At 32.4% G+C, this 16,577-nt stretch overlaps 1 protein-coding gene across 4 annotated transcripts; it reads right to left on the bottom strand.

Moving 5' to 3' along the window:
* Positions 1-587: 587 nt before the first annotated feature.
* Positions 588-15,651, bottom strand: LOC107422035 (protein SEMI-ROLLED LEAF 2). Of its 4 annotated transcripts, XM_060815647.1 has the most exons (22): positions 15,523-15,650; positions 15,283-15,348; positions 14,793-14,953; positions 14,172-14,246; positions 13,528-13,643; positions 12,970-13,084; positions 12,510-12,638; positions 9,909-9,956; positions 9,365-9,513; positions 9,061-9,257; positions 8,698-8,990; positions 7,051-7,200; positions 6,611-6,958; positions 6,335-6,484; positions 5,289-5,364; positions 4,853-4,980; positions 4,552-4,746; positions 3,428-3,568; positions 3,226-3,354; positions 1,852-2,037; positions 928-1,112; positions 588-785 (listed from the first exon to the last, which is right to left on the bottom strand). In XM_060815647.1, the coding sequence occupies exons 3-21, from the start codon at positions 14,925-14,927 to the stop codon at positions 954-956; spliced, it is 2,919 nt and encodes a 972-aa protein (XP_060671630.1). In that variant the 5' UTR covers positions 14,928-14,953; positions 15,283-15,348; positions 15,523-15,650; the 3' UTR covers positions 588-785; positions 928-953. The 4 variants fall into 4 exon arrangements, with proteins under 4 accessions (XP_060671630.1, XP_060671631.1, XP_048333178.2 ...); XM_060815648.1 differs by having other exon boundaries at positions 588-1,112; positions 8,698-8,987; positions 15,523-15,651; XM_048477221.2 differs by having other exon boundaries at positions 588-1,112; positions 15,523-15,649.
* Positions 15,652-16,577: the final 926 nt, after the last annotated feature.

Consider the following 16,577-nt stretch of genomic DNA (forward strand, 5'->3'; position numbering starts at 1 on the left):
AAAGTTCTTCTATGAAAGTCCTTCCTTTAGCTTGCTAAAAGATTTGTGGTGGTGCATCATGAATACCATTGTTGTGTATAAGGAAAGGATTTGTTATATTTTGTTGGTTAGATGCAACTTTACTAAATGTTTATTCTTCGTACTATATTTCAATTTTTACCAAATTTGATTTAAAAAAAAAATAAAAAAACAATAAAAGATTTTCGATTTTTGACGATTTTACTTTGAGATGTGCAAGCAATCAACTTTTTCAAGGTCTTAAAAAGAAAAAAGAAAAAAAAAAAATTAGAGAAGGGAAAAGTGACGCTGTGCCATTGTTTTGGGGACATATTGCTTCAAAATAAACATTATGGGAGCAACTTTAAACTTGAATGAAAAGCACATAAGTTTATTCTGTAATTTTCCCCGAAAAATGAAACATTACAAGCAATAAGAAAACAACGTTTGTGGAACTCCACGATGGTTTTTACAGTTTTGGGGACAGCGCACAGCATTTCATAGATTTGATGATTTATAATTATTACTATTATTATGGAAGTTACATAGATTAGATGTAGTTAAATTTTCTACTTCAACTATTATAAAAATTAATTCTTAAAAATGTTTTTCCATATAATATAATGCCCTCTAATACAAACCAGTTGAGGTAAACATATAAATAAATATTAACAAATCTCATCAGAAACACTAAAGTGAATTTCTTGACCAAAGACAACCCCTTTTACTCAAGGCAACTTCTCTTCCGGTTCAATTCCGTGCATTTGAGCATGAAAACTGGAGAGCATCTATAGAAAATCGTAGATGTACAATTAATGCTAAAGAATGAAAAAATAGCCAAAAGACAGGGGAGACAGATTGATTTAAAAAAAAAAAAAAAAAGAAAAAAAAAAAGATAAGAAAAAGGGAAAATGAACTATAGGTAGTTACATGCATATATAACACAACTTTTGCCGTTAGCAGCCAGCTGCTTTCAAAAACTTGTCATAGGGGCTCGATGGCGGTAGCCTGAAAGAATATGGTCCACAGTCACGCGGACAGAGAAGAAGTTGTTCCCGAGTTCGAACATGCTCCTTATTTACCAACTTTAGGTCTTCTTCGGAAAAATCCCTCATCTGAATGCACAGGAATAACAGAACCATGATAATATTTCTAGGATGCTGATCATCAAGATGACCAAACAGCTTCATGCTGTTAAGCTACTTAAAATCTAACAATTATCTATCATAATTACTATCACCCAATATTGCGCTGCCAAATGATAAAGTTCTTTAACTGCAAGCATTTTGTTCAATAACAGAAAAACATAATAATAACAGTAACAATAAAAATATGAACAGCTACTATTGCAGTACCATGTAAAAATTGATCAATATCTTTCCAAAAGAATGATGAAACAATTGTCAATGATATTATGACTTATGACCATCCCTAATTCTTCTTCTATCTACTTTATTTCAACAGGAGCCTTTTAAATGCTAACACCCTGCACATCCGCAAATGACTTCACTTGTAAGGTTGCATATCTTGCAATTAGTTTTGATGTCAGCTTTTCCAGATCTCCGCAAACGATTGGATATTCATAAATCCCCATGTAATTTACTTAGCTGACCAACTCTTACACAATATGCTTCAATCATAACCTCAATGGAGGTCAGAGTGTGTTCCAAATTCTCAGGGTAGATTGATGTTAACATTTGATAATTCATTATTACCATAGTTATTGTCGTAATAATCACCATATTGAGCCTCAAAAGAAGCATTTGATGTAGGTCCGTTCTATTTTCTTTATGGAAGATGCAAATGAAAAACAAAATTACGACTAGGAATCTTACATACAATAAATTAATTTACCTTGTTTTCAATTTCAGTGGAAAGAACTATTGCCTTTGAATCTTCTTGTTGTTTAAAACTATGAAGCACTGACATCTTCTGTTGTTTACCCATTACAAGGGCTTCACACTGATTTCTCATCTGATCATAAGGTATCGGTGTTGGAGAAACAGGGGAGCTTACAAGTTGTCGTGCTGTTTCTAGGACCTGTTAGAAATAGCAGAACCCTACTATCATTTTCCTAGGAAATATGAAAGATAGACAATGTTGCTGAAAAAGTCACAAAAAATTTAGACAGAATAAGTTAAGAAAGAACTGAGTAATTCATAACAAGCACCACTCATTTTCGAAGTAAGATTCAGAATATAAATGAGTTCACGACTATTAAAAATATGTGATGATAATTATGATAACATCTCTTCCTTCTATATCTGCATTTGCTAATAATATTAACCAGGGCTACATATTTGCATTTATTTTCTCTTCACTGTTTTCTTTTTTTTTTCTTTTTTTTTGTTGTATTGATTTTTGCTTCAGGAAGTACCATAAAGTAAATCAAAATCATATGACCAGGGTACAAAGATATGAATTCAAATCTTCTCTTATCTTTCGTAGATTTTCCATTTCATATATCTCAACACCAAAGTATTTAGAGTTTCAAAATCTGCACCCACCGATGTTTTGCTTTCAAGATACTATTCCATAAACACTTGTTGATATTTGAGTTATGCTCTTCCTAAAGCTAGGTATCTTAGTGTACTAATTTAAGGTAACTTCAGTGTAAGTAAATGTAATACGCCATACACACATTCCATGTTCTAGATCTCATATGAAGGGGAGGGAGAGAGAGATTTGCATGTTTAGTTTTGAAATCTGTATGCAAATTGGGGATAAATCCACCCTCCATTTGCTATTTTCATTCCAAGCACACTAGGTGCCTTGATTGGAGGATTATGTAACACTATTGTACAAGATACCATTCTCAACTCTTATCTAAAAAGGTACCAATCTCAACGAAAATATAAAGGTTCCATGTTTGGCAGTTAACGAAAGATGCTGGCTCCATCAACTCATTCGGGTTGGAATACATGTCAAATTTTGTATTCCAAATAACCATTTCCCAAAAACCAAATTCTTGAATTATTTACTTGTTCATCTAGACAATTAAAATTTCCCTCCTTCAGGACTTGTCATCTAAATAGGAACACGGTATGATTTGGTTTCTCTCTCTGTTGATAGAATGCATTAATGACAGTAACTTAAATTGGAAAATTTAAAGGTATTTTCTAATCAATAAACTCATCTGATTTTAGGAAAAATTTATAGTTATATGCTTCCCCTGGTCAACATTGGCCAATCTAAAGAACTATTGCCAAATTGTAAAAGACTTCTTACCGATTCCAGTAACTGATTTACACTTAGAACGTCAAAGGTACTTATAGAGATTGATGTTTTGCGGTCAGACTGACTTCCACTTGCTTCAGGCAATGTTTCTTCATCCGTCAACGCAGCTGGATTCATCACCTGAAAGAAGACCCATCAGAAAAAAATAATTTCTAGAGCCATGCAGATGGGAGTGACAAACCAAAAATTTTACCTCATCAAAGCCTTCCACATCCATATGCGCAAGAGGAGAGCAGGGCCGGGGTGTCTCCATAAACAAAGGAGCCCCTAATGGATATCCATCATCAGGTGAAAATCCCTGCGTGAGTTGCTTCTTGATGCTTGACAACTCATCCTTTGTAGAAGAGAGAAAAGACTATTAAAAGGAAAGAAATTATTTTTTTTTTTTTTTCTTAAGTGTGTTAGAAAGAGAGGGGAAGTATAGTTGTTCTTAAGCATGTAATTATATGAATACAGAAAATAGATCATAGAAATAAACAGCTTAAATAACACCTAGGAATAGTTTACTTCTTACAACCTTGGGTTGCAAAACTATAAGCACAACTAAAATGTAATTTTGAACACGTAATCAAGCTTTAAATTTTGTTCATCAACTCCAAAAAGATTCAGTTATATTATATTACAATAACCCTGCAACAGCTTAAATGTGTAGTGACTAAAACTTTAAAAGCAATGTAACTGCTGTTTTGTATTTGATCCTATTGACAGTATCATTCTGTAAAGTTCAGAGACATCTACTCAAATTTATTCTGAACAACATCTCAAAATGAAATTATAACTATTCTCTTTATCCCTTCCCCCCATACCAAATATAGTGGCAAATAATATGAGATTCAAGTTTTCTTCCTTCTCAGTTTACCATGTTTTCTTCTTTTTGACCATTTTATTTCATTCTTGTAATTTGATATTACTTTAACACTGTCTCTAAATTACATTATCTTATTTATAATTTGATATACCTTAACCTATTCTGCTCAAACTATAATACAAATTAGAGACAACTTTTAAAAGTGAAGATATTTTCTGTTTGGACTATTCAAATTCCCATCTTGATTTTATAAGCATCAATTGCCTTACCATTTAGAAGTTAATTGATCTAGCTTCGCTTCGGTGGTCCAAAAACTTACTCTCCTTGTTTCAAAGGATTTTTAAAGAACTATTGATATTCCATGGAGGATCAACTTAAGAATTTATTTTCTTTTTTTCTTTTGTCATATTTCATCTTCCATTTTAAAGACCATTTGATGAATTCACCAAGAGAACTAGATGCCCGAGAGTCATCAGGTAAATGATTGCAATAGAGAAGTTAGTTATCACCTCTGACAATTTTGCATATTTAGTCGTGAAGTGTGATACAGCAGCTTCTTTTAACGTATGATCATCTCTTTCAATTGCTGATAGAGAGTTCAATGCAGCAACTGCATCTTCCTGCGATCGACATAACATCTTCTCCTTAGACTCTATAACTGCCTGCAGCCTTATATCATCTACCAGCTGAAGATTAGGATCCACCTATAATAATTTAGGTCATTTAAAAGATTAAACAAACTATAATATTTCTTCAAAAAAATGGCTAAAGTGGTATTTTGAATTTTAGGTCTAGACTGTAGAGACCAACCATCTTATCCGTCAAAGATGCTTTAACAATAGGAATTAACTCTGTTAGATTTCCAGCCCTCGCTGAAAATATAAGCATGTACGATGCCAAAGTAAAAAGAGACCTTCTACAAGATGGCTGCAGACCTCCTTCAATAGGCGTGCAAAAAAAAAAAAAATTAGAAGAAATATCAAGAAAAAGTTCCAAACTATCTTAACTAGAAAGGTCTATTTAAAAAATGCAATCCAATTATATGGAATAGAGATAATGCATACAAATTTATATAATTTCAGTCAGCAAGTTAAATTTGTAAGCAGCAAAAAAACTCCAGATCCTTATATTATCGAAATTTACTAAAACAATTTCGAAGAAAAGGAAAATGTACAATAGCCACAACCCTCTAAGGTGCATACTTAGTGCAAAATGAAATATCATACTAAAAATTAATCCAACTTACCTTCTTGATTGAGAGACATGGTCCTAAGGGAGAGCGCCAGCTGGAAGCATCTTACAAGCACTGCATGACTAGAAGTCTAGCGAACAAAAAAATAAGAATAAAAATAAAAATAAAAATAGATGAAAAACTTAAGTAACATTTAGATTAATTGTCTTGTGACAACCTCCTCTCAAGTATTAATACAAACTCCATGTCTTCACCATTTACTAATTTTCAATCACAAAGTTAATAGCTCCTAGCTAATGTTACACCTATCATAAATGAAAAGGTTGGAATTCCAAGTTCTGGCAGTTAACATCACTAATGTTAGCATATTTCAAGTTGCACAAACCATTCTCCCACTAGCAAGGCTCATTGTATGATTAAAGAGGGTACAGAACCAATTTAGCATGGATCTTATTCAATTGACAGAAACATTCTCAATCCAAAGATTCCATTATCCTTCCAAACCTCATAAATAAATCTCATTTTCATTTTACGTTGTAATCCTCTGCTCTAATTTATGAGTAATACTACTATGAGTACCAACTTGTCTACCAACCTTTATGAGACTAACAGATGTGAGTAAATTAATGGTTGACTATTTAACAAGGCCTATAAACATAGACAAGTGAACCCAAAGCAAACCAACAAAAATCGCCATATTAGTAGGTATCAAAAAAGTTGGTAAACAAGCAGGAAACTGTAGTTCTTTAAAAAAAGTATGCACCTATAAAATATTGCTAATTTACTAGAACATTAACTTTTAGATTCTGTTCCAAAGACATTCCTTTTAATTTTTTTGAAGGGATCTATATCTGCACAAAAGAAAGAGGATAACACAACTAAATATGGCAGATTTGAGTGATCCATGTCCTCAGAATATGGCGGCAGGATACTGATACTTCAGCATGGCCATGTCCCTTCTGGACTCAACAAAAACTAAGGTGGGAGCAAAGTCTATGGAATATTATGATAAACACCATCAAATGATAGGAAAAGGGAGCTAGTGAAAAAATAATCATCAACAAAACAAATAAAATCATATAATAAGCACAGGATCTCACCTTAGATCGGGTAAACAGTAAAGCAATATTATAAGTGTGGGCCATTGCTTCGAAATTTGCAGGAGTGTTTTCTGCAGATGTTGCCTGAACCCAGATAGATGAAAGCAAGAGATTCACTTGGTGACTGCTCAACCGAAGGGAAGTTAGCTCCTGGAAGTTTTAGATAGAGCAGATATTTGAATAAGATTTTCAACAAACAACCACTCCCAAATAAGTAAGACAAAATACTATATGACTTCTAGAGTATCCTGTGGAGATCAAGTTAAAATTTCATACTGTTCTTCCTCCGGTCAAAGCACTCTTAAAGCTGTAGGATTGACCATATTGTTTCACATAGACATCCGATATCTGACTATCTTCCTCCTTTGGTCCTATATCAACAGGTTCTAGATTGTCCCGACTTTCATCATGAGGGGAAAATCTTCCAGCCCTATTCTTCTGCAATGTATTGACGGAAGAAAACCCAGAAACAGCATCTGAAGGTTTCATTTTCTGGTCCAACAGAGGCGAAAGCGCAGATGGCATAAGCACCATGGAGAAAATGCTATGCGCTCCAACTCGTGTTTCATGATCTGGGTGAGACATTGCTAGGAGTAGTTGATGAAACAGAGCATCAGGAAAAGCCTGAAATAAGGTTTAGGTAATTTTTAAACATAAATGGTCCTACATGATCAATACATACAACAACGTCATGTAACTTGATAAATAGCACTTGCCTTCTTGTGATATGATATATTAGGGACTGAAGAGACAATCTTTGCAGTCTGGTAAATGGCAGAGATAGTAGTCCTGGCTACAATTGTAACTGTTGAAATATTCTCTAGCACCATAGCCATCATATCCAGAATGGGTCCCACATCTCCAACCTATTAAGCACCAAGTTTCTTTAAGAAACAATATAATAAGCATCATCCATGCTTGACCTAAAATATATTACTTAAGTAGTTACAAGCTTGAATTTGAACACTATAATACCAAAATCTGTATCACTTGTATTATCTATGATACCAAAATCTGTATCACTCGTATCGTATTTAAAAGCAGATATGACTTAAAATGCAACTTATAAATGACCAGGGAGGCTGTGGCCTTGCGCTTTCCAATAATAACCTCAATTTGAAGAATAGGGTGGTTCCCAAAAAGTAATTAGCTAAATTTTTATCAGGATAAAGAAGCTAAACATACACAGTAAGCATTCCGAAATTCAACTCTTTCCTTTTTATCACGTAAAAGAGAATTTATTCCATGCAAAAGAACATTACTTATATCAAATTTATTCTAATAACATCATTTCCCTAATATTAATGAAACACAGATGATGTAAAGGATTCTCGAAGAGACGAAGATGGAAACCTAAAGAAATCTGTAAGACAAAGTTCCATAGAATACTATGCATATATATATAGAACCAATCATGTTAATTTCACAATTATCTTTCTATATCTTCAGGTTTAACCATTTTTGTCTTATCCCATGGAACCCTAAACTTTTACTTCTTTTTTGGATTTTTAATATTGGAGTGAGACAGGGAGATAAAGTGCTATAATATACATAGTTCAAGATAGTTACCAATTAGACAGTATTCAAATTCTATTTCCCATGGGCAAGAATCTAGGTACATATCAAATGAAAACTTAGAATTACAACAAATACTGAAAATTAATATTTTCAGATATGAGATCAACACTCCAGTTCATGAAAGTTTCTAATTTAAAGTAAAACATAACACTCTTCCATTGGATAAAAATTGAGGATTTAACCACTGATATTTTACTTTGAAAGAGAGAAAACTGATAGGGTTTAACAATTAGAATAAGATTAGTTGATAAATTTGTTTTAAAATGATAAAATATAATAAGAAATGTGTTGCAAAAAATTAATGCTGTCAAAATCATTACTTATTATCTTTACAAAGTGAAAATGTTATGAGCTTTATACACCTATAAAAACTTAAAAGAACCTCTGATTAAACGACTTAAAATCTGGTTAAGCTTACTAGTGCATAAGGCAACTTATACAGAAAAGAATCATCTTAAAAAAGGCCCAAACAAGAATCTGGCTGCCATAGAGAAAATTGAAATAAATTTGTGTAAAAGATCCTGAATGAGGAATCTTCATTGCTCTGGGCTTGGGCCATCTCAAAAGCGGCTTACATTTGTGTAAGGATTAGAAGTTTAGAACTCTAATTACATTATCCAAAAGATCCAAAAATTGAAATGGATTGTTACATAATCCAAAAGATCCAAAAATTGAAATGGATTGTACTTTTATTATCATTCCACTGCTTCTAAATAGCCTAGTACCATATTGAAAAGGGGTCAGTCTCAAGCCCAAAATTCAAACTTTGAAGTAAAAAGACAAACCTTTTTTGAGAGCTGGGAGATGCATCCTTCTAAGGCTAACTGAAGATCAGCAATCCATTTATCTGTGCTCTTTGGGCTGGATACTTCAGATTGATTTTGCAAGCACTTACGTAATTGTTTTATCAGGTCACTTAATGCACCAATAATAGCTACAGATGCCTGCTGCTTTGCATTTTGTGCTAGTTGTGTGGTGACATTAATAATGTTAATCTGTAGGAGAGGTTGTTTTACAACATTCTTATGATCCAAGTGCTTGACCAACATAGATATCAAGATATGGGAGTTCTCTCCTGCTGTTCAATAAACTTCATGTCAATTTTGGAAAGAATATTAGGGAAAAAGACCAAAAGATCAATGTCTGACCTGATTCCTCTAAAAGCGACTGCAAATACATCAAAACTGAATAGGCAACTCCTCTCTCTACAGACCAATAATTTTCAGCATCAAAATTTTGGAAAAGGGGTTCAAGCACTCGACGCACAGTTGTACCCTCCTTGGCCAATTTGGCAATATTACCCAAGCAAACCCTAGACCAGTAAGAGGGGCTCTTGTTTGTGTCCCTGAATAAAGAGCACGTAAGTCAAAGAATGTAAGGCAATCCTAAACTCTTTCCTAACTAAATTGTGATAAACCAAATAGAATATAGACAGCATGAATCCAAAATTACATTGTGTGATCCACATCAGGTTTGGTTGCCAGATTTGATATTGAAGGAACCTCCTCCTGGTCCTGAGATTGGGATTTTTGATTGTCTTCCTTGGAATTATCAGAGTTGATTTGGAGATCCATATAGTTCTCCAAAGTCACTGATATGATCTATTAAACAATAAAGAAAAAGATTTTGAAAATTAATGCTCATAAGCTCCACCTTCAATAGTCCTCCGTGTACTCTGAGATTAAACTTTTTAGCCATATAGAAAGGATCAAATAATAATTTCGTTGACGGATAATAGGAAAAGAATAATTAAGAATTTTAATTAAATTAGAATACTATGGGATCTATTATTGTTTGATTTAATTTCCAATTAAAGGAGGTTTCTTTATTGTATTTAGTTTCCCATATCAATTGGTTATTCACTCTCTGTGTGCTCTCTCTTTTATCTTCCTTCTCTCTTGCTGTGTTGTATCATTGGTTTCTTAAGAATATCATCCAAACAGTTACACATCCTAGATCATGTCAAAAATAGATACAGAAGGTTTAGACAACTCACATTGTCAAAGTCCATTGAGATATGGGACTGCTCACCCATGAATGACACCTGTACATAAAATAATTAACTAAAGCAGATGAACAGAAGGAACCCAAGTATAACAATACGAGGAAAAACAGTTACATTGTTCAACCGTCACAAAAAGAAGCAGGTTTTGAGTAAGGGAAAGAAACAAAACATTATGTTCTCGTTTGGTAACATTTATATCTTTTATTTCTGGTTCCAATTTTTCCCTTAAAGGTTTTACTTCATTTGTGTATAATTGGCTTGTGCTCTAAATGATAGTTACGCTTCTCACCTACTAACTAAAAGCTTAAAGAACTAGCTAAAAGATTAAAGGGGAGGGTTGGGGGGGAAGAACCATAAACATAAAATCCAAATTAAAAAATGACTCTCATTCTGATACATGTTTTTGTTTTTGTGATTACAATGACTACAATGGTAGTCATTTACCATGGATGTATGCTTGATCTTTTAAACAAAAATTGAAAAACAAAAAACCGAAAACATATACATTACCAAAAGGAGGGTATATGACAGCTATCCCAGGGGTAAGATAAAGCAGCCTTTCTTCTCAGTGAAGTTAGCACATTTTAAACGGGCAAAAAATTTAGACTCCATCATAAGAAATAAATCTTGTAGCTAATTACTAAATCTTGTACTAAGTCTGTCAGAACTCATTTATATAAAGGATGAAGAACCCTATTTAAGTAAATCACAAATAAAATCTCATCATTATCACAGTTCCCAAAGATTAAGATGATAGGATGTAGGTCCAACCATGTACAACAAGGTAACACAGTCGACAGTTTCACCACTCCCCATCATGTGTAAGCCCCATAGGGAGTAGTAAAGAAATAAATCATGCACCTAATTACCAAATCTTGTACTGTCTGTCAGAACTCATCTATATAAAGGATGAAGAATACCATTTCAGTACATCACAAATAGATTCTATCATTATTACAGTTCCCAAAGGTTAAGATGATAAGATGTAGGCCCAACTATGCATATCAAGGTAACATAGTAGAAAGTTTTACTATTTCACTGTCGTGTGTAAGTCTGCCCTGAGAAAGGCAGAAATTGGGCCTTATATGTCAGACAACTAATTAACAAAAATAAGGAGTATGTCAGAACTCATCTATATAAAGGATGAAGAATACTATTTCAGCATATCACAAATAGATTCTATCATTATCACAGTTCCCAGAGGTTAAGATGATAAGATGTAGGCCCAACCATCCATATCAAGGTAACATACTAGACCGTTTTACTATTCCCGGTCGTGTGTAAGTCTGCCCTGAGAACGGCAGAAATTTGGCCTTATATGTCAGACAACTAATTAACAAAAATAAGGATATGCAAGATTTAAATATTAGACTTGAATATCAGAGTAGATAGTTTTAACACATGCAATCTGTAAGATTACCTATACAAAAGGTAAGCTAAATAGCAGACCACTTGAGTCAATAAATTAACTTTAAAGAAGCTGGAAACTGTATTTTCTACAATGAATGTAAATACTTTGATGCACTGTTAAAGAATAGCAATAATAATAATAATAATAATAATAAGTGTAGGCACAAATTTCACAACTAAAAAACAGGAAAGTTAGCCCTTATTTGGCCATAAAATGACAAAGTAGTTTTCTGGTTTTGAAAATATCACTTCATTAATTTTGTTTTTTAAACCAGAAAATAAATTTTTAGTTCAAGGCAAAAAAAATAGATATTCACCACTAAAAACAAATGCAAGTCTTAACAACCTTTATCTTTAATAGGAAACTTTATCAATTGATGAAAAGCCCAACTTATCAATAATGAGGTTGGAAGCCTTATAAAGCAATCTTAGCTTCTAGAGTATGCATGATTATCAAACACAATCCATGCAGCAACTTGGACTTGAGATACCACAAGTTCTCACAGCTAATATGTCATCCATGATCTTCAGAATTTGAGGTTGCACAACTCTAAGCCCTCTGAAAACAGGCTCCTTAAACTTATTAGGTCACCACATGCCACGGAGTAGGATATTTTTCTTCCTTAAGACGAAGGATTTGATAAGGTTATGCCTCAAGTGACTTAATGTTTCCAATGTGTTAAACTTGGATTCTAATTATAATGGAAACAATAGAACTAGCCAGAAATATTTGGACAATATCTAGATATTGCCAAATAGAATGATGATAAGAAGACACAATTACAAAAAATAAAAACTTCTAAGATAAACTTATTTAAAAAAAAGGGTTAAAAAAATTTAAAAAAAAAAAAAAAAAAAAAGATCCCAACATATAGATACAAATCATAAAGAACAGTTTAAAAATCATTAGAACAAGTTTTATTTTAAGTAGAAAAGTTATACTCAGATGCTAAACCAGAGATGACTCAGAAATTAAACATCTTTTATCTCTAAACTAGTTTAACCTAATAAATTAATCACTATATAAGCATCATAAATAAATTTCACCCAACTTATGCAGTGTATATTATATCATGATTAAAAACTAAGAAAAAACCTAGGAACTAAGCATCCAATTTATACTAGCATGTTTGATCAATCTCATATTTAGGTCACCATTAAGCTACAAATAAGGAAATATACCATAGAAGCCAACACTTGCAGCCCAGCTGAACGTAAGCGTAAAGCTCTTTCGTCATCTCCAGCTTCTTCAGCCAATTGACAAAGTTTAGGAATGAGCCCCTCCAAGTTGAACATGCATGTACTATCTATCTACTTTTTATTTCAAAATGTCAGTTTCAATAAACAATAAAATAAAATAAAACAAAAGAATAAATGAAGCATATGATGCACGGCATTAGTTAAGTCATCTTAAGGTCTCCAGAAAAGTTATAATGCATTAGGTTCGCATATGGAAGAAGACAACATGGAATGAAAAACTAGCAAGTTCATCAATAGGATGGTTAATCTTCAACAGAAATAAACTACAAGAGCCTCCCCTCCCACATAACTCTTCCAATTTTATTTGCCACACATCAACAATATAATATCAAAATAATTCTCATAAATCAGAGTTTCATTTCTCCATCCAGCATGTACACACCTGACTATTTATAAAGTCAACAAGTGTGCAACAACCAATAATCCTCATATCATCAAGTCGAGTTTGTTCTAAAAGAGTCCGAACAAGTCCCAATAAGCTACTGGCAAAAAGTGGCCTGCAACCATTAGAAGACAATAGAGAACACAATCATAAATATAACTTGAACTTTCAAAACAGAAACGAATTGGTGAATATCTAATCAACTAACAAATAAAAATAAATAAATAAATACATTAGGGACACCAAAAACTATTTTTCAAGCCATCTTATCAAACCAGAGCAGCCGCTTTGGAATTTCCTATTAACAGTTCCCATCAGATATTAATTATTAAAAAGTAATGTGCAAGTATGTCTTTTTAAAACACAAACATAATAACAATAATATATTTAAACATCGAAAATCATTTAATTGATTCTTCATAGTTGAAAAACATTTTGTGTAGACATCCAGTAGAAGCAAAATATTTAGTCTAATGTACAAAAGGCAGCTCATCTCCCCAACCACCCATAAAGAACGAAATCAAAACTCAATCATAAGATTAAGATATATCAACTTACATCTGCTCCTTACATGAAGATAGCAACTTTCTATAAATGCACAACACAACTCTAACAGATCCAAAGTTCTCATTCCGCAGATCTTTGTAACATCTTTGCTCTAAGGTGTCGGTGATCTGTGTATAAAAAACACAAAGATATGAAATGGAAAACTAAAACACAGTTCTTCTTATGAGTTGCCATTTAATCAGAATTAACATTTGACAACAATTTTGGATATGAGAATTTTGAAAAGAAAATTTAGAGCCTACCAAATCAATTCACTATTTTAACCACTTCACAGTTTCTAAACCCTTATAAACAATAATTTGGCAAATATTACAACTAATCTTACAAATGGGGCCATTACCAGAGCAAAGAACTAAATTTTTAAAGTCCTGACCGTTATATGGTCCACCAATTTGAATTTCATTTGGAAGTAGTCTTAAGATAATTCTACCATACTATACAACCAAAATAGCAAACCAACATAAATCACTAGTTAAGAGGATATGATAACATATGGTGGGTAAGTAGAATACTCAGGAAGTTGAACTCTTACCATTTTATAAAAGAGAATATTGAGAAGTGATAGCTAGAAAAGAAATAAATCTACAAAGTAAATATTCTGAACTGGAGAGAACTGCAATGAAAAAAACCATTACCTTAGGAATTCGCAATGGGTTTCTTGAAGCATATTCACAGAGTTTTGCAATTTTCCTATCATTTGGTTCAGCTTCCTGCCAAAAATAGTTTTGAAGAGCAAGAAACATAAATAAGGGAGAAAGAAACCAAGATCATCAATATGGCACATGATGAGAAAAAAATATTAATTCATCAACCTAAACAATATTATCAACTCCCACTTCCTAGGTCTATTTTTACAAAAGGAATTTAATTAGCAAATTGGTGTACAGTGGCTGATGGACTACAACAGTTATCAAGCACATTGTGTTGCAGCATTACTATCTCTTTTCAGCAAATAAATCTTTATTGCTTATAATCCACACACACAAACATATAGGAGCTTCATCCACTCTATTTTACAGTCTCAAAGTAAGCACTTAATCATGGATATTGCTGTAATAAAAGCAGCAACAATAAACCTAATTCGAGTAGCAAACTGCAACATGTTCAATGATCATACCACGAACACTTGACAAGGAATCAGATCCATACATAGATTAATAGATAGTCCTATAATTATGAAGCCAACCTAAAATTCTTCACCAAAAATAAAATAAGTTGTTGGACTAAAAACCAACAAAAAATTAACTATAATTCACCTGGTTACGAGGAAAGATATCAGCAAGCAACTTCTTGTACCGTTTCACAGGTTGTCTTGACCTTGCCCGCAATGAAGGACAGAAGAAACAGAGGTTACCGCAGGCGGGCACAACCCGCCTCGACATAACCCCCATCTTCTAAGGTCACCTAAACCTTTGCTCTGCAACCAAGATTCCAAATTTCAAAATGCATAAGCTATATACTACTTCAATAAAACTTGCACAAAGTTTATTCTCGTAATGGGTGTTTCCAATAATCTTATACAGCAGCAAAAACATCAAAATTCAGTTGAATTCAGCACAATTCAAAGGCTCTTTCCAATAACCAATTTACATTTCAACATTTTTTGCAGGAATCAAACATTACTTATATTAAATTGTATCAGATTTTTATGGAACTGCCTAACAATCAGAAAAAAAAAATATATATATATATATATTAATTTCTACAATTTGAAACGGAAATTCTAAACGGAAAGGCAATACCCACCAATTCAAAACACACAATTCGGCTTTCTATTGCAATTACGTGCTTGAGATCGCGATCTGGACAAACCTGGAAGCCAAAAGTTGACGAGAACAAAAAGGGTTCAAAATTAAAAGGGAAAATGAAAAATGAAATAATCCTCATTTATATAATATAATAAAAAAATCAAATTCTTCAAAAAAAAAAAATTATGAAAAATCATAAAAATTAAAAAAGAAATAATGGAATAATCGGAAAATTTACGTCAGGATAATATAGCCAATGGGGGGTTCGGGCGGAGGCTTGAGATCTCCCCCAGGCTTCTTTTCTCTCTCTCTTCAACATAAATATTTTAAGAAAAATTTAATTCAAAAAAATAAAAAAAAATTCGAATTTTTCCTATGCAATTTAATTATTATTTTTTTTAATAAAAAAGTGTAATAATTAAAATAAAATGACATAAATTATCTGCTATACTAACAAGACGCTGAGATTAAAATGGTAACAGCCCAGTTAAGTCCAATGACGAATGAGATATTTATTGGAACTGGGAAATCGACTTTGAGGCAAAGATGAGGCTGTCATCCGGTATAATTGATGTATAGCTGTTATTTTAGAATAAAAAGTGATGAGCTTCATGAATGTAAATGTCCGATTGTTGGGGTAAGCTCCAGTTACTGCCAAAATCCCCAACGGTCCCGAGAATTAAGGGGGCGCACCTTTTTTGACTGCATGACGGAAGTGACCCTCAACTATTTGCTTTTTGACTTTTTGTACCACTGATAAATTTTTAATATTACAATTAAAAATTAAAAGAATATATGGATTAAAAAAAAAAGTTTAAAAGCATATATTTATGCTACGTGTTGTAATGATTTGGCAGGGCGGGTTTGGTTACATCTTTTAGCTGATTGGTAAGTTATTTTCTAAAAGAGCTTCTTTTTTTTTTTTTTCTCCTTTTGTCTTTTCACTTTTTCATCAATTCACTCTCCCTTTTTGTTTTTTTTTTTTTTTTGGGAATCTTGAATGTTTGGAATTATTATAAAGTAAATATTTTAGATAGATTTGATAACGTAACATATTTAATTGTATTCATATCCTATTTATATAAAATTTAATCAATTTAAATACGATTTATTAAATTTTTATATAAAAATAAATAAATTTGAAATTATTCAATAAATTATCATATAATATGTTATTTGATGCATTAATCTATTAATAATAAATATAAATTTGAAAAATTAAATTTGATTTAACTTTTAAATAACAAAATAATATTTTTTTAAAAATTACAAAAAATTTTGTTTGTCTTTAGA

Source organism: Ziziphus jujuba, chromosome 3 (genome assembly GCF_031755915.1).
Source record: "Ziziphus jujuba cultivar Dongzao chromosome 3, ASM3175591v1".
Taxonomy (NCBI): Eukaryota; Viridiplantae; Streptophyta; class Magnoliopsida; order Rosales; family Rhamnaceae; genus Ziziphus; species Ziziphus jujuba.